General features: G+C 37.4%; 1 protein-coding gene across 6 annotated transcripts in view; it reads left to right on the top strand.

Moving 5' to 3' along the window:
• Window positions 1–22,451, top strand: part of Znf280b (zinc finger protein 280B) — a 67,879-nt gene that overhangs the window by 44,310 nt on the left and 1,118 nt on the right. For 3 of the 6 annotated variants that reach the window (XR_007345678.1, XR_001505623.2, XM_048798306.1), the window contains 2 exons: window positions 6,551–6,597; window positions 22,291–22,360. Coding sequence is in view for 3 of the 6 variants with exons in the window: in XM_048798306.1 (XP_048654263.1) it covers window positions 6,551–6,597; window positions 22,291–22,360 (117 nt within the window). In the remaining 3 variants the exon portion in view is untranslated. Of the gene's footprint in view, window positions 1–2,806; window positions 2,935–6,550; window positions 6,598–14,281; window positions 14,397–17,327; window positions 17,410–22,290; window positions 22,361–22,451 lie in introns of all 6 variants that reach the window. The other 3 variants (XR_007345679.1, XM_048798304.1, XM_048798307.1) reach the window with 3 other exon arrangements.

Raw genomic sequence — 22,451 nt, 5'->3', positions numbered from 1 at the left:
CCCCGTGGGAAGAAGTACCTTCTGTAACTTCTAACTCAGACCAATGAGAAAAGCATTAAATGTGAACCATGGGAGTTGGTTTCAGGTGTTAAATATCTTCTCTTAATTGCCTGGGTTTCAGTTTCAGTGTTACCATTTCTTGAGTCCTTCTGGAGATTTTGATAAATTTATTTATTGTATTTTTCAATTCTATAATTTACTTTTTTATTATATCTCAATATTGTATATATTATGAGAGTATGGCTCCTATTTAATCTTCTTTTTATCAAGGGACCCTTCTATTAGGTGTATCATAGGACATGGGGTTCAGCTTCCCATTGGTTCCGGCAGAATGGTGTCCTGACTCACTGCTTTGGTCTACTGACATCTTGGGGAAAGCTGTATATAGTGTTTCACACGATTTGTTGGCTTAGGTATAAGATAAGCTTTCTGATGGATCCAACTGACAGTAAGGAGAGGGCATTCTAGAGCTGAATGGAACTACTTTGTTTCTGTATGACAGTAGCTCAGCTCCTCCCTGAACTTAATTGGACTGCCTTGACATCAGGGTGGGGAGGAGGGACAACTACCAACTATCTTGCCTTTCAGTCCCTATCTAGTACTGTTAATACCAAGTGGGAACCAAGGCCCTACAGTCACCAGTGAGTTTAGGAGATAATAAAGAGGTCCAAGGATCTCCCCTGAGCCACGTCCCCCATCCCTTTTTATATTTTATTTAGAGATAGGGTCTCACTGAGTTGCTTAGGGCCTTGCTAAGTTGCTGAGGCTGGCTTTAAACACATGATCCTCCAGCCTCTGCTTCTGAAGCCACTGGTATTACAGGTGTCCACCATCATACCTGGCTATTAAATGCATTTTTGACTTAAAAAGTATTTTCTACTTATGATGGGTTTACTGGGACATAAACCCATCATAAGGTGAGGAGTATCTGTACTCTGAAGTTAAGCTTTTAGTCATTTTTACACTAAGTTGGGTTGTATTTCATCATATAAGGGCTCAGTATTGATGCCTCCTCAGGGTAAATTATTTTAATTTAACTATTTCTGCCTTGTATCATTCAACCCCCATTGTTAACGGTGGGGATTGAAGTTAAACTCCCCCTGGCTCCTGCCAAAAACCTGGAAAAGGGGGACTAGGAATACTGGTTTCTCCCCTCTGGCACATATTGTTTATGCTTGCTTAGTCTTGTTGACACTGGGTGGGTATGAAGACTCAGCTTGTCACTGAACCCAGTGTCACTATCCCAGCTGGGCAATTTGAACTACGCCTGCTTCCACCTGGCAGGGAATGAAAGATCACAGCTGAAACCCTTAAAGAGGAGTGGAATTTGGGGGATTATCAGTGTTTGACTGGTGTTGGGTGGGTGTTTTCTAAGAGAACTCAGTTTCCCTAAGGTTTAAGAGCTCAAGGAATGATCCACAAAGCCTGGGCCAGATGTAGGGAATGTTGAGGCAGCTGGGCAGAGAGAACCGGAGTCTCCTGTGTCACACGTGTTGAACCTCTCCTCTCCTGTCTTCTCCCAGTCTCTAGCTGTTGTTACAGTTTCTGCAGCCTAGTGTTCTGTTTGCATTGAAATGGTTTTATTTTCACCAACCCCATAAAGGTTGACCCAGTTAAGAGAATCAGAACTTGTAGGAGCACAAATGACAGCAGAAACCAAAGCCTGAGCACATGTTGGTCATGGGCAAAAACAGGGAAGAGATGGGTCAGATGGGGAAGTGGAAAGTGACCAAAAGAAAAAAGTTGTTTTCTTTCTTCCAGAAAGACAACCAGCTCTTTAGCCTCGGATTATAAAAGCATCTCACTGCTTAATATGGATCCCCAGGCAGTTTCTTTGGCATGAGTTTTCTTTGTTTGCTTTTAGTTTGTGTGAGACTTTAGAAACCTTGAAGAACATTGGAATCATTGTTGGAAAATTGGGAGGGCATTCTTTGTGACCCAGAAACTTCTACTATATATAGGTAGTATATATGAAAGTTAATTTAAAACTTGAAAAATCATACTCTAGGATCCTGAACAGTCAGGATAAGGGTTTTGTCCAATCTCTGGTACTATGAGGAGCACTATTGGACCAGATTACACAGTGATAATTAGCCTCTTCCCCATGTTGGAACCCAGAGATGAGCAAAAGTCCTGTATTGGCCAGTGCATCCTTCAGTCCAGAGGAACAGCTTGGGATCCTGGAGCTCTGGTGCTTACTTGAGTTTGCAGTTCAGGGGATAATGAGGAGGGCTCTTTCACTTCTGCTGGCACCAGCTTGTCATGAAGTAACCAACCATGAGTTCACTGCTCAGGGTGCAAGTGAGTCTGCCAGATGTTCTGGGAGATAGAAAGAGGAAAGGCAGCTGAGTCAGGATCAGATGGTGATAACACTGGTTGATGGTTACCTTGATGAAGTCCTGCTTCCCTGAATGTTGAAGTATAATACCACAGAAGCTCACTGAGGCAAACATGGAGTAGAAAGTAAGCTTTATTTAAAGGATAGTAAGTAGAACCCAAAAGGTGGAGTCTGTGGGATGAGAAAGTCACATCACTTTTATACATCTAGGTTCTCTTTGTTCTTTTGCATTCTTCTTCCTTGTTCATTTCCCCTCATTTTGTATATGTGATTGGGATCGGCGGTGGGGGGTGGGGGAATAGGAAACAGGTGGGCTGGAGGGGCCAGAGTGGAATGATGGGGAGGAAAGGGGGCCTAGGGCGAATTAATTAGCAGTTCCCTCTCTGCTCAGGAGTTGTTTTATTAAAATTCTTTAGGAGGCTCAGTGTAGGCTGGCTCTGGGAATATTATCATTTCTGTCTTCCATAGCTCAGTCTTCAACCTTCCAGACCCAAAACTGATTTCTTTAATCTGGCCTAATTTATCTATCTACGCTGACTGCCTATTTTAAATCTGGCTTCAGTGGGAGAAGGAACCTGCAGACAAAGATACCAGAGGTAAGTGTGTATGAACCAGAATGAAATTTCTTATGATTCTGAACCAGAAAAGACAGAATCAGGCAGCAGGCTACCCCATTTTTTTGAGGCTTTTTCTTACCTGTATAGTGAGAAAGGAACAGGAAGAGGAGAAGGGTCCATCCAGGCTATGGTGGACACAGTGGGGCTGGGCTGCTCCCGACTTCCCTTTTTATTTCCTACCCTCTGAATCTTGGTGCTGGAGCTCAGCTCACACTAGACTGAGATTAAGGTTTGCTTTATTCCTTGGAGGAACCCTGAGAAAAATCACAGACAATGGTCCCAGCTCAGGCCAGAAGGAACAGAGCTAATTAGTTCCCATCAGTGAGCAAAGGGCCTAGCCTCCAGGCCAGGACTTCTTTGAATTTTTCTTACTGAGCATCTTGTGCAAGTACCACCAGGCAGTCCTACAGGTCCCCTCTTGGAAGAATGGTACACAGCTCTCATGGTCCAGAGACCTCAGAGTCCAGCTATTTTCTGCCACTGACCAAGTCACTGTCTCTATTAGTGCATGAATGATCCAATTCTCAGATTCTGGGATTCTATGATATTGTGTATGTTAATTATGTAGCTTTTTAGTGCCACAAAGAATCCTGGTCTATGGGCAGTACAAACATGTCAGAACCTTCATAGTACATTCTAAAAAAAACTAATGACCCACATATACCATTAGGTCCACAGTCACAAGGAGACAATTCAGTAGGTTCAAAGGGTGTAAAGGGGGTGTTTGTAAGAATTGCATGGAATAGTAAATTTTCAGGAATTTGCTTGTTAGTCTGTTCCAAAGAGATTAATTCAGGAAGCATTTCAAAATACTTTTAGAATTTTGATATTGATTAGATGATTTGTAAAAGAATAATGGTATTGTAGACATCTTTATTTTATGAAGTCTACTTTATATTCCTAAGCTTATAGATTTCCACATACTTGTATCGTGTACTTTTTGTCAGGATAATTATAATTTGTTTATATTATAAGTATAATATTTGTTACCTGTGAGCCTGAGGTACAGGATACCAGGCAGCATTAGGCAACTGACCCCAGGGCTGATAATCCCAAGAGTCCTCAGGAACATAGCCAAACTGTCCTCTGGTATCTATTCCAAAATATACTATTATGTAATGTGGTAACCACTGATGTTTAATATCCTTTTGGATGTAACATTTAACGATTAATGAATATAAACCAAATCCCATAGTTTAAAATTTTTTTAATATTGTATAGATGAATACCAATACCATTTAGCAGTTGAAATGGGGGAAAATTTGTACTTTTTAATTTAGTGCTTGATAAATTCTCAAATTAAATAAATCCCAAACACATAGAATCCCAGGACTCACTTAGATACCCTGAGACCTGTCTTGGGATCACTAGTCACTATACAAGGGACATATGTCATCTGTGTGTCTGAAATTATCCTCACCTGTAGAAATCCTCTACATAACCCCACATTATAAGGCAGTGTCAGAGGTCACATACTCCAGGGCAAGTATACTGTATCATAGACTTTATCATAGTCATGTGGAAAGCATTTTGAAGCCCTGATGCTTTTAAGTCATTTCATAGATTGTCAGAGTTGGGACGCACCTTTCGGGTCAACCAGTCAAACTCTTAGTGCTGGGTCACTCCTCAATACCAGTCCAAAAGTTGATAACAGGTAGTGGGAGCCTTTGAGAATATTTGATGCCAGTATAATTATAAACCCTAGAAGTGCTGAAATCCTATGAGCTCCATAACCTGTGGACAGTGCCAGGTTATCCTGGAGTATCAATCTTTTTGCAACTCTCATACAGAGCTGAGTTATAGAGATTCAGCGCTCCATTGGGCCAGATATCCATTATGCCTTATCCCACTGTTGGGTTGGCTGGTATGAAAATACACAGCCTCTTCACACAATGCATACAAACACATGGAATAGATAAGGAAGACTAGAAGGTACAATACATGATTTGTAGTGGTTATTTTTTAAAAGTAATAATGTCAGTACTTTCCACTCATGAATAATTTATTATTTTTACAACAAGGGATCAGTAATGAAATACATTTTTATCTTGTGGCTGATATTAAATCCATTCCCCTAATAAAATGTGTATATCATCTAGAGGAAAATTCTATATAATGAATTACAAATGCAGAATCAGCAAGTGGATCTATGGAGGTTGAAATAGGCTTGGTAGATGTTAAAAAAAGTAGTGGCAAAAAATGACAAATCATGGCATTTGCAGGGAAATGGATGGCACTAGAGCAGATTATGCTAAGTGAAGCTAGCCAATCCCTAAAAAACAAATGCCAAATGTCTTCTTTGATATAAGGAGAGCAACTAAGAACAGAGTAGTGGGGAAAAGCATGAGAAGAAGATTAACATTGAACAGGGATGAGAGGTGGGAGGGAAAGGGAGAGAGAAGGGAAATTGCATGGAAATGGAAGGAAACCCTCATCGTTATACAAAATTACATATAAGAGGAAGTGAGGGGAAAGGGAAAAAAAAAACAAGGGAGAGAAATGAATTACAGTAGATGGGGTAGAGAGAGAAGATGGGAGGGGAAGGGAGCGGAGGGGGAATAGTGGAGGATAGGAAAGGCAGCAGAATATAACAGACACTAGTATGGCAGTATGTAAAAACGTGGATGTATAACCGATGTGATTCTGCAATCTGTATACGGGGTAAAAATGGGAGTTCATAACCCACTTGAATCAAATGTATGAAATATGATATGTCAAGAGCTATGTTTTGAACAACTAATAATAATAAAAAAATAACCTAGATGCCCTTCAGTAGATGAATGGATAAAGAAAATGTGATATATATACACATGGAATATTACTGAGCAATAAAAGAGAATAAAATCATGGCATTTGCAGGTAAATGGATGGAGTTGGAGAATATAATGCTAAGTGAAGTTAGCCAATCCCCCAAAACCAAATGCCAAATGTTTTCTCTGATATAAGGAGGCTGATTCATAGTGGAGTTGGGAAGGGGAGCATGGGAAGATTAGACAAACTCTAGATAGGGTAAAGGGGAGGGAGGAGAGGGGAAGGGGCAAGGGGGTAAAAAAGATGGTGGAATGAGATGGACATCATTACCCTAAACACTTGTATAAAAACAGGAATGGTGTGAACATACTTTTTATACAACCAGAGATATGAAAAAATGTGCTTTATATGTGTAATATGAATTATAATACATTCTGCTGTCATTTAACAAATTAGAATAAAAAATAAAAATAAATAAAAATAAATAAATAAAAATAAAAAAGTAGTGGCAATTCTACATATAAATGGTCTGAAGAAGTGATGGGACTCTGTCATTTAATCATAAGATTTTAGTTTATATCCAGTTAGAGATGAATTATTTCATGTTGCTTTAGGCAATTACCTGAAAAGCCAAAGACTGTTTTGTCATTTCCCTCCTGCTATTCTCTTTGCCTTTCTTTTTCCATTAAGGAGAATGGTCCAGCAGCAGCTCAGTCCATACTTATTGATCACCAACATCATTTAGTCTAGTCCTTTGTTCATATCAAGCAAAGTTCCTGGAGTAGTTAATGAGCAGCACCACAGATGAGCTTACAATTATTCTGTGTTCTTCTAATTTTCCCAGATGAAGAGGAACTTCTTAAGGAGGAGGCAAAGACCTGGCCCAGTAAGGTAAAATCACCTTTCTTTGTCTAAAATAGAAATGTTGCTTTTGTAAATTCTTTTCCCAGTTGATATCAAATATGAAAAATAAAATGAATCATGTACATTATAGGTTTTAGAGTGTTTACTTAGGAGAAGGAGATAGAGTCTTACCAATTGAATTCCTTATTCAAAAAGGCATAGAAAATTGGCAGTGTCAGGTTGTACATTGTATATTAGGGGGACTATCTTCTGAAGTAAAATTTCCTCTTTAGATTAAGAGTTTTAAATTTTTTCACTCAGAAGTTGACTTGACAGATATATCATCCACGAAGAGCTTTATGTTTTCTATAGGTGCCTGTTATGGTTTGAATCTGGAATATCCCCTGAAAGCTCATGTGTTGAAAACATGATCCCCAATGCCTGAATGTCCAGGGGTGGGGCTTTTGGTAAGTGATTGGATCATAAGGGATATAACCTCATCAGCGGATTAATCCATTTGATAAAGTTCCTCTACCTTAAAAATTCTAGTTCTGCCTTACCTCTGGGTTCAACCAGTATGATTCATCTGAAGGTACTATAGAAATTCAATAATTAGTTTGAGTCAAGAATAATAATTGTAGGTTATTCAGTAAAAGAAAACTATGAAGAGGTTTAGCAGTTTTTTTTAATGTGAAATTTTTAATTTACCTAGTCAATTGATAGTGCTACAACCACAGAATTTTAGAAAGTGCATTAAAAATCAAGTGTGTTTCATTTAATGGTAGATGACATTTCCAACTAGTATTCTAAAATTACCTGATTTCTGAACATTAGTGCTTTAGATCTTTTCTCTGAAACTATGATGCCAGATTATTGCCATTAAGTTAGTAAATTTTTTAATCTAGAAGAGGTTTCAATTGATATAAAAATTGGATCAATAATACACCTCGTTCCCATGTTCCTTCCTTACACCATGGTCACAAGGTTACCTCCTTTACTAGCATCTTTCATTAATTAGGTACACTTGCTAAATTTTTTTCTGGTACTGGGGATTAAACTGAGGGCTTCATACGTGCTAGACAAGAGCTCTACCATTAAGCTGTATCTTCAGTCCTTTTTATTTTTTTTATTTTGAGAGAGCATCTTGTAAAGTTACCCAGGCTGACCTTGAACTTGTACCCTTTTGCCACAGCCTGCCAATTCACTGGGATTACAGGCTTGCACCACCATGCCTGGCCTTTTGCTGTAATTAGTGAACACAAATTGATATATTATTTTTATCTTAAATCCATAGTTACATTAAGTTTCCCATCTGTATGTATATATTTCTGATTTCAAAATATTCATATTGTCATGTTCACTAAAAATTTCTCATTCTTTACTAATTAATTGCTTTCTCTTTGCCTAAAAGCCGTACCTACAGTTTTGTCTTTTCCAGAATGTCATCTAATTGGAATCATAGATCATGTAGCTTTTTCACATTAACTTGTTTCACTAATCAGTATTTATTTAAGGTTTCTTTGTGTCTTTGTCATCACATGAGAACTCACTTTTTAAAATATTCTACTGTACAAATGAACTAAAAGATGCCTATCCATTCATCTCTTGAGGGGCATCATGTTTGCTTCCAGTTTGGGTGACTAGGTAAGGCTGCTGTGCCTATTCTTGAAAAAATTTTTGTGTGGATATAATTTTTCATCTCAATTGGATAAATGCTTAAGAGCATAGATATTGCATGATATGGTTAACAGATATTTTGATTAATAAGAATTTGAAGGTTTCACCAATGAAACCATATGGCCTTGGAATGTTATTAATATTGATTCAGTTTATTTAATAAATATAGGTAATTCAGATTATTTCCTCTGTGAGCTTTAGAATATTAAGCCCTTTAAGGAATTACACATTTCATCTGTTTATCAAACTGTGGAATAAAGTAGTTTGTATTATGTCTTTTCTTAAACTTATTAAAGGCTCGGTGACATATAACCTAAGTATGGGCATGGATTGGCCATGTAAGAGCTGGAACAATAATTTCAAGGATTAGTAGCATAGAGGAAAAGAATCATATCCTTTTTTATGCTTTCAATATCCATGGGGTCAGTAATTCTGGCCTCTCTTTCATTTATTTGAGTAATTTAAATTTGTTCTCTCTTTTTTAGCTTGGAAAGCCTGGGTAAAGTTTCTCAATTGTATTGATCCTCTCAAAGAATCAGATTTTAGTTTCATTGCTTTTCTAATAATTTTTTTAATTTCATAGACTTTTAAAAATTGTATTTCATTTTTATTGATTTATTTTAATTGGCGCATTATACTTACACATAAAAGTGGAAATCGTTGTGATATATTCATACATGCACATGCCATAGTTTGGTTAATTTTATCAGTATTACTTCCCTTTCCTGTCCCCCCCTCATTCCCTTTTCACTACTCCATTGTTCTTTCTCTTATTTATGAGATCCCAACTTATTTTAATTCCTTATTTCTCTCTAGCTTCCATATATAAGAGAAAACATGCAACCCTTAACTTTCTGAGTATGGTTTATTTCACTCAGCAAGATGTTCTCCAGCTCTATTCATTTACCAGCAAATGACATGATTTTATTTTTCTTTATGACCACAATAAAACTCCATTGTGTATATTACCACATTTTCTTTATCCAATTATCTATTGGGGGACAACTAGGATGATTTTATATCTTGGCTGTTGTGAATTGTGCTTATATAAACATTGACATGCATGTATAATTATAATGTGATGATTTTGTATTTTTAGATAAAACCAAAGAGTTTAAGATAGTTTGGTCATATTGTTGATTCATTAGTAGTCTTTTGAGGAATATCCATTTCGATTTCCAAAGTGATTGTACTAATGTGCAGCCACGCCAACATTGTGTAAGTATACTTTTTTCTTCACATCCTCACCAGGATTTATTATTACTTATATTTTTGATGATTTCCATTTTAACTGAAGTGAGAGGAAATCTCTGTAGTTTTGAGTTGCATTTCCCTGACTGATTAGGATTTTGAACATTTTTTTAGTATATTTTTTTGGCTGCTTGAATTTCTTCTTTTGAAAAACGTCTGTTTAGTTCTTTTTTCCATTTATTGCTTGGGTTTTTTATTTTTATTTAATTCAATTTATTTATTTATTTTGTGTTAAACTTTTTGAGTTCTTTATATATTCTGGTTTTCAATCTACTGTTGGAAAAATAGCTGGCAAAGCCTGTGGCTGTGGCTCAGTGTTGGAGCACTTGCCTGGCATGTGTGAAACACTGTTTGATCCTCAGCACTGCATAAGAACAACAACAACAAAAAAGTAGCTGGCAAGATTTTCTCCCATTCTGTGGGTGGTCTCTACATGCTCTTGTTTCCTTTGCTGTGCAGAAGCCTTTTAATTCGAAAGAATCCCTTATTAAGGGAGTCATTGCCTGTATATTGGAGGATTGACCCTATCTTCTAGCAGTTGCAGTGTTTCTGATCTAATGTCTAGGTTTTTGTTCCACTTTGAGTTGATTTTTGTTCAGGGTAAGAGTAGGGATCTAGTTTCATTTTTCTGCACATGGATATTCAGTTGTCTCAGCATCATTTGTTAAAAATTCTTTCTTCCAACTCATGTTCTTGGCACTTTTGTCAAGGATCAGCTAACTGTGTCCGTATGTTTGTCTCTGAGTTTTCTGTTCTGTTCTACTGGTCTTCACATCTGTTTTTATGTCAATACCATGCTAGTTTTGTAACTATAGCTCTATAGTATAATTTGACATTTGGTCTTGTAATGCTTCCTGCATCTTTCTTTCTTTTTTTTTCAGTACCAGGGATTGAACTCAGGGGCACTCGACCACTGAACCACATCCCCAGCCCTATTTTGTATTTTCATTTAAAGACAGGGTCTCACTGAGCTGCTTAGCACCTTGCTTTTGTTGAAACTAGCTTTGAACTCATGAGCCTCTTGCCTCAGCCTAAAAGCCACTGGGATTACAAGCATGCACCACTGCACCCGGTTCCTGTATCATTTATTTTTTTAGTTGTAGGCGAATACAATACCTTTATTTTATTTATTTATTTATTTATGTTTATCTTGTGCTGAGAATCAAACCTAGTACCTCACACATGCTAATGAGTGCTTTACCACTGAGCCACAACCCCAACCCTCATGTTTCATATGGCTCAATATTATTTTTGGTATTCTGGGTCTTTTCTTCCACAGGAATTTTAGGGCTGATTTTTGTTTGTTTGTTTGTTTAGTTCTGTGAAGAATGTCATTGGAATTTTTTAAATATCTTTATTTTATTTATTTATTTTTATGTGGTGTTGAGGATCAACCCAGTTCTTTACACATACTAGGCTGAGCCACAACCCCAGCCTCTCTCATTGGAATGTTGATGGGGATTGCATTAAATCTGTATATTGATTTTGGTACTATGGCCATTTTGACAATATTAAGTCTACCTATTCAGGAACATGGGAAGTCTTTCCATCTTTTAAGGTTATCTTTAACTTCTTTTTTCAGTTGTCTATAATTTTCACTGTAGTGGTCTTTCACCTGAATTCCTTCGTTAGATTTATTCTTAAGGTGTTTTTTTTTAAGCTGCTGTAACTGGATGTTTTCCTGATTTGTTTCTCAGTAAATTCATTATTGGAATATAGGAAAGCTTTTTATTTTCCTTTATTGATCATGTATCCTGCTAGTTTGCTGAGTTTATCAGCTCTAGAAGATTTTGATGGAGAATTTTGGGTCTTCTAAGTATAGAATCATGTCAGCAAACAGATTATTTGATTTCTTCTTTTACTATTTTTATCCTTTTAATTTTTTTCTCTTGCCTGATTTCTCTGACTAGACTTTCAATGACTATATTGAATAGGAGTAGTGATAGTGGACAATCTTGTCTTATTCCTGATTTTAGAGAAATTCTTTCTTTCTTTTTTCTCCATTCAGTATGATATTGGCTGGAGTTTGTCACATAGCCTTTATGACAGGGTAAGCTTCTATCCCTGTTTTTTTTTTTTTTCCTAGGGTTTTTAACATGAATGGCTGCTGAATTTTGTCAAAGTTTTTTGTTTTTTTTTTCCTGCAACTATTAAGATGATCATGTGATTTTTGTCATGGATTCTGTTTGCGTGATGAATTACATTTATTGATTTATGTATGTTGAACCAACCATGATCACTAGGATGAATACAACTTGATCATGATGTAAGTCTTCTTAATGGGTTATTGAATGCATATTGCTAATATTTAATTAAGGATTTTTGTATCCAGGTTCATCAGAGATATTGATCTATAGGTTTTCTTCCTTGATGTACCTTTAAAAAGCTTTAATACCAGGATGATACTGGTTTCATAGACTGAGTTTGGGAATCTTCCCTTCCTTTCTATTTCATGGAGTAGTTTCAGGAGGATTGGTGTTAGTTCTTCATTAAAGGTCTGGTATAACTCAGCTAAGAATTCATCTAGTCCTTGGCTTTTCTTTGTTGAGAGGCTTTTTATCACTGCTTCAATCTTGTTGATTGATATTGGTCTTATTAGGTTCTCTATATCCTCTTGGTTCAATTTGGGTAGGTTATATGAGTCTAGAAATTTGTCAGTGTGTTCTATATTTTCTGATTTATGGAAATGTAAGTTTTCAAAATATGCCCTAATTATACTCTGAATTTCAGAAATGTCTGTGGTGATATACCCTTTCTCATCTCTAATTTTGTTGATTTTTGTTCTGGTTGTTTTTTATTTTTATTTTTTAATTTTTTATAATGGGGATCCAATCAGGGGCACTTTAACACTGAGCCACATCCCCAAACCTTTTTAAATTTTTATTTTCAGACTGGTCTCATAAAGTTGCTAGAGTGGCTTTGAATTCAACAATCCTCCTGTCTCAGCTTTCTGAGTTGCTAGCACTACAGGTATGCACAACTTTGCCCAGTGGGTAGTTTGGCTAGGAATTTATCAATCATGTTTATCTTTTCAAAGAACCAACTCTTCTTTGTATTGACCCTTCTATTTTTTTTCTCGATTTCATTAATTTCTATTCTACTCCACAATTATTTCCCATCTTCTACTAGTTTTGGAATTAGTTTGTTCTTGCTTTTCTAGGGCTTGAGATGAAGCATAAGATGGTATATTTATGATCTTTTGTGATCTTTCTGTTTTTCTTTTTTTTTTTTAATGTGAATACTTAATGCCATAAACTTTCCTCTTAGTACCACTTCTATAATGTTCCAGAGATTTTGGTATGTAGTATTGCTGTTCTTGTTTAGTTGTAGGGATTTTTTTCTCCATTCATTTTCTTCTATGATCCAGCCCTCCTAAATTTAAAAGAGTATAGTTTGCTTTCCATGTGTTTATGTGGTTTCTGGAAGTATTCTTGTTGTTGATTTTAATTTTAATCCATTATGATATGATAAGATGCATAGGATAGTATCAGTTTTACTGTATTTGCTAAGACTTGCTTCATGTCCTAAAACGTGGTCTATTTTTGAAAGTGTTCCATTAATTGCTGAGAAGAGAGTGTACAGCTGTTGTTGGGCGACATATTATGCAGATGTTTGTTAGGTCCATTTGATTTATGGTATCATTTAGATCAAAATTGCCTTTATTGATTTTATGTCTGGGTGATCTTTCTCTTATTGAAAAGGTACATTGAAATCACCCAATATTTTTATATTGAGACTGAAAGTCAAGAAGTATTTTATATAATAAGGTGTACTAACATTTGGGGCATAAATATTGATAATTGTATCTTTTATTGTTTTTTAACATCATATAGTGAACTTCCTTGTCTCTTCTGATTAATTTTTGCTTATATGACAAATCTTCTTTGTCATACATGAGAATAGCTATTCCTGCTAGTTTTCAGACTCAATTTTCATAGAATATCTCTTTGTATCCTTTTACTTTCACTCCATAGACATCTTTGTCTTGAAGATGACTCTCTTGCAAACAGCCGGTGATTGGGTTTTCTTCTTTAATCCATTCTAATATATATATTGATTTAAAAAAATAAATGACAGCAGAATGCATTATAATTCCTATTACACATATACAGCGCAATTTTTCATATCTCTGGTTGTATATAAAGTATGTTGACACCACCAATTCATGTCTTCATACATGTACTTTGGAGCCAGTCTATATTTTTTAAGTGGAGGTTGAGACCACTTATATTCAAAGTTATTATGGACAGATGTTTATTATTTCCAGTTATTTTGATTTGTTTTATAGATTTAATTTGTTTTAATTTTCATTTACTTAATTGGGAGCTTCAAGTTTTAATTTTTCTTAACTTCTAGACTGTTAACCCTTTGTTAAAAATATTGTTTAGGGGCTGGGGCTGTGCCTCAGTGTTAAGGGCACCTGCATAGCATATGGAGGTATTAGGTTTGATCCTCAGCACCACATAAAAATAAATAAACCAAATGAAGGTATAAAAAAAAAATATTGTTTTAGGATAAAGACCTTATCCCTTCCCTCAGCCCAGGCTGAGCACTGTATTCCATAAGACCCCAGCGTGCACAGTAGTGTGCTCTGCCAGTGCCACAAACCAAATATATAAAAACACTAATGTCTTTTTCCAATGAATCCCAATAATTTCTACTTCAAGTTTCCATTTCTAAAGAAAAATAATCCAGTCAAACACTGGGATTTCTCTGACCTCTCTGGTATGAAAGTTACATTGTGCAGTTTACCATCTCTTCCCCCTGCTTTCCATCTATACCTCTGGGGCTACCATGGAGATAGATCATTCACTTGGACAGGAAGTTTTCCACACTGCTGAATGGAGCCTTCCCTGGATGGCCCTTGTTCATGGGTTCATGCTGTCCTTGGAGGAAATATCCTACGTTTTATCCCTCAGGTAAGACAGGTTCTAACGATTTAGGGCCCATTAACAGGTAGAACCAACCTGTGGCATTATGTAGTATTATACATGAGACCCCTCTGCTGAGTGCACTTGCAGGTGTGCTCACTAGAGTTGTTAAGACAGTAAGGCTGAGAAATTGTGACCTCACTGCAGGACTTGATACACTTTGAGTGGCTGCAATGGTTTGAATGTGCCCTCCAAGTTTCCTGTGTTGGAATTGTAATCCTCATTGTAAGAGAGTTAATAAGTGGTATCTTTGAGAGGTAATTCAGTCATGAGGTCTGTCTTCTTTTTTGTGGGAGTGGGTTTTTAATTTTGAGAATTTTTTTTTTTTTTTTTAATAAAGGCAAATTCAGCCCTTTGTTGGTTTCTCTTGCCCTCTCACTTTTTGCCATGGGATAATACAGCAAAAAGTCTAATCAATTGCCAGCACCTCCCCAGACTCTAGAAAAGAAAAATAAATGCCTTTTCTTTATGAGTAATCCAGTTTTTGCTATTTTGTTACAGAAACACAGAACAGACTGAAAGGCAAAATGAAAATTTGAACAGCCCTATGAAAAAAAGCACAGAAAAAGGACAGTTACATATAATGAATCATGATCTTTTTTTTTTTTTATTATTTATACAGCACAATGTAATTGATAAAGATGCACGAGGAACAACACAGATTTCACCTTACAAATAATTTTTTTTGGTGTCATCCATTTATAGTACAACACTTCATCAATAGCTTGATAAATCCTATGGTGTTTCTAGCTAACTTTTGCATAAATTTACTGGTTGTATCATGATAGCATGTAGTTTTATCAAGTAGATATTCAACTAATATACTTGAAAACAGTTTCTGTCACTGTGGGCACATGTATGATGTGACATAATGTTAATAATTTATTACTCTGAGGACAATGTTTTTGCGTTTCAAGCATAAGTGGAACTATGTAGGGTATTTCCCAGAATGCAGATTCCATTTCCAGAACTTCCTCATCTTGCATCACTGAAACTTTGTACCCTTTTGCCGGCAGCTCCCCATTTTTCCAAGGCCCACACCCATGGTAACCACTATCTGCCTCTGGGAGTTCAGCTGGTTTAGATTTCTGATGAAAATTAGATCATGTAGCATTTCTTTCTATGTCCCCTTATTTCCTTTGGCATACTGTCCTATATGTTCATAAACCTTGTTGTAAATGATAGCATTGTATTCTTTTTATGATGCATGTTATTCTCAGCATCAGATGACATAAATCTTTCTTTTTTAATGTTTTTAGTTGTAGGTGGACATAGTAACTTTATTTTATTTGTTTATTTTTTTTAATGCAGTACTAAGGATCAAAACCAGTGCCTCACACATGCTAGGCAAGTGCTATACCACTGAGCCACAACCCCAGCCCTGGCTGACATCTTTTTATATGTGGGCCCAATATATAAAAATCTGTAATGAAAACTGAAGATTACTTTTTCAGAATTTATTTCCAAAATATGTAAAATTAACATGAGTAACAATTTAAGAACAAGCTTTGGGGATCCTGTGACATACACAAGGCATCATACATCATGCCTGAAAAGAGCAAAACCCATTTGCCAACAGAGTTGTAGGCCTGGTTTCACATGAACATGCACATGCATATTTGTGGATATAAGGATTTAAGAGACACAAACACACACACTAACTAAATATTAGCTCTCACAGCTTAAAAAAAATCACTTCAAAAATAGTCCCAGAAATAAGGTAAAAATTAATAACTCGAAATCAGATAACTCAAAAGATAAGGATCAAAGGACAAAAATATTTGGTGAGAGAAATAAGCCAGTAGAAACTACTAGTTGATTATTTTACAATGGAACAGATCAATATAAAGAAGAAATATAGGTCTGGGGCTGTGGCTCAGTGGTAGTGCATTTGCCTGGCATGTGCAAGGCACTGGGTTTGATATTTAAAAAAAAAAAAAAAAAGAAGTAGTAATATAAATAATTCAAGAAGAAAATAACTGTACATAGTAGGAAAGAAACCACTACAGGGTTCTGAAAATGGAAGCCGTTTGAAGGAAATAACTATGGATTTCGGGAACATGGAAGCAGTTGTACCTTTCTAAGACAAGCCTGCTATGGAGGAGCAATAAACAGGTGCAGGATCACAATAAAGAACGACAGCTACAAAGGAGGTGGTGAAACAGAAGAGTCACTGAAGATTGGGGGAAGTACAAAGCCAGGAATTGGCAGGAAGCGAGATGTCTTTCTTTTGAGCATTGATTGCACAGACCCGATAGAAAAAAGCTCTGTTAAAAAGAAAAGTTTTACTGAATCCTGTTGCTCTTAAAAATTCATAAAAACAAATTTCATATAAAGTTGGGTGACAGAAAAATATTGATGCCAATTCTATGCACAGGTATCTTAGGAGAAGAGGGTTTACATGAGTAAGGTCACTATGAAAGTTCTCAGTCTTAATGAGACTAGGTATAAAGTCCTCAATATCCCAGTGATCATGGAAGATCTTGGCTAAATTTGTTTCCAAGGTCCCTCTTACAGGAACAAACTTCTGTCAACAAAATTCCTAGAGAAAAGTTAAAATAAGGAGATGTGAAAAGTGATGAATTGAAAGTTAACATGAAAAATGTTGATACCACTGTTTTTAATTAAGACAAAATGAGGGATATAGGAGTGAAAGAGTGAGAGTAATGGTAGTAAATAAGGTGACAGCTTTATAATAAATACATCAAATTTTACCTTTGTTTTCCTATGATTTTTTTAGACAGAAAGTGACTATCATTTAATACTAAAATATCCAACATTGAAAACAAACTTATTTACAAAAATTAACCATTATGCATAAAAAAACATAAACTCTATCTAATTGAAACTATGGAGAGGAAGAGTAGGATGTAGCTTCTGTCCTTGTGCCTCTTCTCTGATTGGAGCTTCTCATTCTAGGAAAGCCCCAGCTCCTCTGATCCCCAAGATTGCAGGTCACTCTCCTCTAATGAGTCGGAATAGAAAGCTGCAACACAAACAGGTGTGGCTCACTGGGGAGATACAAGGGAGTAGGCACAGGCTGTGAAGTGTGTTCAGAGCACAGGGTTCCTTAGGCCCTGAATGGTGACTTTGGACCATAACCACCCAGGTCCTATGTACCCACATCCAAAGTGTACATAGCTTGTCTTCTACCTTCTGCTGTGGGTGTTATCTGTAGGTACAAGTTGTCTGTGAATATCCTCTAGGAACTAATTCACCTAGATATTCACTTGGGCACCTTCAGGAGCCAGTCATCTAAACAGTGAACCTGATGCAAAGGAAAGAAAGGGGAGTTTCTGACTCTGACTTTGTAAGATCCAGTCCCACACACTTGGGACCCCTGAGGCACAGAAGTTCTGGTGACATCGGGGAATGGTTCTGAGAATGAAACGGCCCTGCCCCTGTATCCCTGAACTCCCTAGAATCCATCATGTAAACCAACATATTAAATATAGACAATTTGTTGGTTGCTCTTTTGATTTTCCTGGTGTACATTCCCATTAAATTTGTCTCTGTTCATTTTAGTTGAAATAATCCATTGACTGTGAGTCCATATGGATTTCATCATTTTAGAATAGATTGTATTTTTTAAAGTGTTATGAAATCAGGTATGTATATGTTATCCAAAATCAGAAAACAAATGTAAGAAACTTGCAATCTAGCTCCTTTATCCCATGTATGTGCATTCCCTAGTAGTGTTGGTTTTGTTTGAATTTGAAATGTGTATTCAAAAAAAAAAAAAAATCACAGAAAAAAAACTCTTCCCGAGAATCTCCATTTAAAAGAGAAATATTGGCATTAGGTGACCCCAGTCCCCAACAGGGATCTACATGGTTTGAGGGTTCCCAGGACTTGACCAAATCCCAGCTGATCTTGAAGATTCTAGTGTTAGCCCACCACGCCCCAATTTGCTTTCCTGCTGACACTTAGTAAGACTATCTTCTTGTACAAGAGGCATCCTGGCTCCCTCTCTCCACCTCACGTTCTTCCCAGGATGCCTGAAAAGGATGGAAGTCATGGTCACCTTGCAATGTCTCCCCACAACTAGTTATTCACTAGCCATTATCCCTGTTGATTTGAGCAAGAGTAGGTATTTCCTGAAGAATGAGAGTTTGAACAATACTTGTAGCATCTTCACAAAGGACAAATGGAGTAGCACCCTCTGTATTCATGGGCATGTTGGACCTACCACCTGCTATAGCCTCTCCTAGTTGAAGCAGCAATATGAGCCTCAGCCTGGCAGGAATAGAATCAGGTCATACAATGGTGTCCATTCCCTCGGAGCATATCCTGGTACCTCCTTCACTTGCACACAGGGATTTTTACCACTCTCCTTCTCCACTTGCATGCTTACACACACATCAGCTACCAGTGCAGTGTTCTCCTTGGTTTTCTCGATGTACCAAACAGAAAATGTAGGCAAGGAGCAGAGAAGATGTGTACTTATCTGATTCACCCTCCATATACTCCCTCCATACTCTCATTGTTTCTTTTCCTCTTCAAAACCCCAAAGTCCTGGCTGCTTTCAGTTACTCCAGAAAAAGAGATGTTTGTGACATTTGGAAGGAAGACAAAACTGGTGTCTGAAGCTACCCAGAATAAGAACATGTTTGTGTTACACAGAGAAGACTAGACTTCTTCCCATTTCATTCCAGGAGCATGGGTTCCAGCTCTTCTGTCTCCAGCCCAGCTGCTGGTTCGCTATACAGGGTTGCTCAGTATAATTCATTATTTTAGCCTGTGGGTGGGAAACTAGGACGATGGTAATAAAGGAGAGGGAAAGCAGTGAAATTTTATAGACATTAAGGGGTTGACTGTAGTCATGTGCCCCCAGATGTTGTGTGGGTCAATGAAGCACTGCATAGGCAACAGTGAACCCTCACAGGGTGAAGTGATCACACAAGGACAGATTTCTCAGAACCTATCCATAGGAAAGTGACTGAATGAACTACCTAGGTGAAATCAGCTTGTTCATTAACTACCAAAAGTGGGAAAAAAGAAGATCTGAAAACAGGAGCTCATGAATAAAATGGCAGAGGACAGAGAAGAGTTGTGAGAGAAAGTGAATTACATGCACTTTGTGTTCTCTAAATCTTCTGGAAAACTGAAGAGGAATGGTGGTAGTGATAAGGTGGCCATGGGAAAGGAAAGGAGAGAGTTAAAGCTGAAGTAGGGACTGGCTACTGCTGAGTACTCTGTCACCCAATCTCAGGACTCTCATCTCTCTACTCCTCTCCAAGGCCTGGATTGTAACTCTGCAATGAGGAAGTGGGTTCCTGATCTTCTACATTTCCCAGCCCTCAGATTCTGTAACTGCAGCCAGGTGCCTCTGTCATCCTCTTCTTCCTAGAGGCAATCAGTATTCCCATGATGTTCTGAATGCAACACTGACTCCTTTCCCTCTTCCCTTCCTTTGTTGCCTGCTCTTATTCTCTTCTGTCATGTCATTTACTTTTGCTTTCTCAATCTCTACCCATCATAGTGTTCTCCAGTGTAAAAACATAAGCACAAATATAAAGATGGACTCCATCCACTCCCAAGAAATCAATGAATCCTTTCCTACATTGGGAGTGAGTTCCATGGGTTTGAGACTGTCTTGGATTCTGTGGTAGATAAGGACAACCAACTCCACATATACATGACTGTTTTATACCTGTGATAGCCTTAGGTATTTGGGAAATATTCTTTGTGCTAACCCCATATATTTCCTAAAACATTAGAGATGGCAAACACAAATTTAGAAGTACCATGACCTGTCTAAATCCCATTAGTCTATAAGAGATGCAACGAGTGAGACAAGGAGTGAAAGTCACATAAGTAAATGGCATCTACTGGAGTTTTCACAGACAATTGGATGGACTGGCCAGAGTACTGACCAGAGAGGCCTGCTGGTAGGTCTGAATAAAGGGAACAGTACACAGGCACTGGAGTGCAGAAATAGATCAGCACTGTTTGGTTGGAATAGCCCCTTCCCACATATCATCTAGCATTCCTTTCTGGACATGGAAGGGCTCATGGGGCAGCTGGATACAGGCCTCACAAATAGCACATTGAAATAATCAGCCTTGGGTGAGATGTGGAAGCTGACATGAGTTCAGATTAAGCTTCTGCCTCCCTTCTGTAGGATGCTTGAGCACACATTAATCCCAGAGGCAGTATTCTTGAACCACCCCATCCCAGCTTGCCAATGCACTATAATCCAGGAATTTGAGAATAAGGACAACAAAAAAAAAAGTCCTAAAAGTAAAGAGGGTGTGTGTCAACCTGTCAACACCCACAACCAGACACAGGTTCAAAGTTGTTCCTATGATAGAGTACTATCTTGGGCTGGGGCTGTAGCTCCTTGTGCTTGCCTCACACATGTGAGGCACAGGGTTCGATCCTCAGCACCACATAAAAATAAATAAAGATATTGTGTCCATCTACAACTAAAATATTAGGGAGAAAAAAGTATTATCCCATCTTATATCCCTTCTGCTTTGTGCAAACTCGGCCTGATGCCCTCACCATACCAAATGTTGGTGCCTTGATCTTAGATACTCCAGCCTGATGATCTGTGAAAAATAAATTCCTATATCTTATTGAGGGTATGATCAATCAAATCCCAGACCTTTGATATGTACTTTGGCAAAGGCAGGAAAAACAATCTTCTGAGACTGGTTTCCTTTATCAAAGAATAAAAGATAGTTACAAATAAAGGACATTGAAATCCTGTAGACACAAACCCTCTTATTGCCATGTTATTAAAACATGAACAAATAAGATTTTTTTTTCATATATTAATTTAGTTGATGTAGAAAAAAAACAAGAAGGCAGCACTTCTATCTCAGATGAAGTCAAATGACCTTACCAGGACATTCAGTGGGTTCTCCCTGTCATTGCTGTTACTTGCAAGTGACTACAATAAGTCCTCAGAAGAAACTAGGAGGACACAGAGTAACTGTTAGTATATTGATGGTGCTTCTTTTTTTTTTAATATTTTTTTATTTGTTGATGGACCTTTATTTTATTTATTCATATGTGGTGCTGAGAATTGAACCCAGTGCCTCACACATGCTAGGTAAGTGTGCTACCACTGAGCCCCAATGCTGCTGCTTTTGAACTGTTTAAAAGCATTTACTTGATGTAGAATATATTGTTAACTGATCATTTTTATAATTTATGAAGAAAGATTTGAAATCCCACTATTTATAAATACTACTAATTATATTTTTCCTCCTATTGTCTTTTTCTGTACAATACATGTATATCCATTGTGTTAGTAGCTGACCATACTCACACTAGCCACCTGACAGTGGAACAGTTCATAGTATGTGGTGAGTGCTAGCACTTTAACCCAGCTGAGCAAGAGTCATGGACACAATGCAAGAGTCATAGACACCGGGCTAACAGCTAAGATATACTTTGAGTTCTTCTTTGTCAGTGTCCCTTGTATGTGTGTTGTGTGGTGAGCATATTATTAAATATAATAGATATATCCCTGATTCTTTTCTGTTACAAGAAAGAGACTGAGGAGGGACTCCAGCCCTGGCAGATGTTGCCCTTAACTTTCCCACTAGTTCCCTCTCAACTCTCAGTATCTGGGAGGTATGTGGGGCTCAGAACCATGTGGGCTATGTGTGCTTCACACTTAGCGCTATAGCAATGTCTGCTGTTAAATGTACCCATCTCCACCCAGTGTTTTGTGAATACTGAAGCCACTTTATGATGATAGACTGTGTTTGGAATATCTGAAAGCTGTAACTCCCCCCAGGGGTATACACATGTGCTAGGGCTCCCTGGCCTCTATGGCTGAGTGATGGATAAAAGTTCGGTAGCCCAGAGTATTAGCACTGGCTCCAGTGACTGGCTTTAAATTTTCCTCTTTCTCTTACAATGTCAGGAACCTGGGTCATTCATCACTGCATCATCTCTATTTAAGGATGTAAACCTAAACCTCAGATTCTGCTATGGTGAGTACTGAATGAGTATATCGATTCATGTAATGTGTGCAGTGGTATGGTTTTTGTTTGTTTGTTTTGTGGGGGTTTTTTGTTAATTTTT

The sequence above is a fragment of the Marmota marmota genome, unplaced genomic scaffold (genome assembly GCF_001458135.2).
Source record: "Marmota marmota marmota unplaced genomic scaffold, marMar, whole genome shotgun sequence".
Classification (NCBI taxonomy): Eukaryota; Metazoa; Chordata; class Mammalia; order Rodentia; family Sciuridae; genus Marmota; species Marmota marmota.
This window is presented reverse-complemented; position numbering and strand designations above follow the sequence as displayed.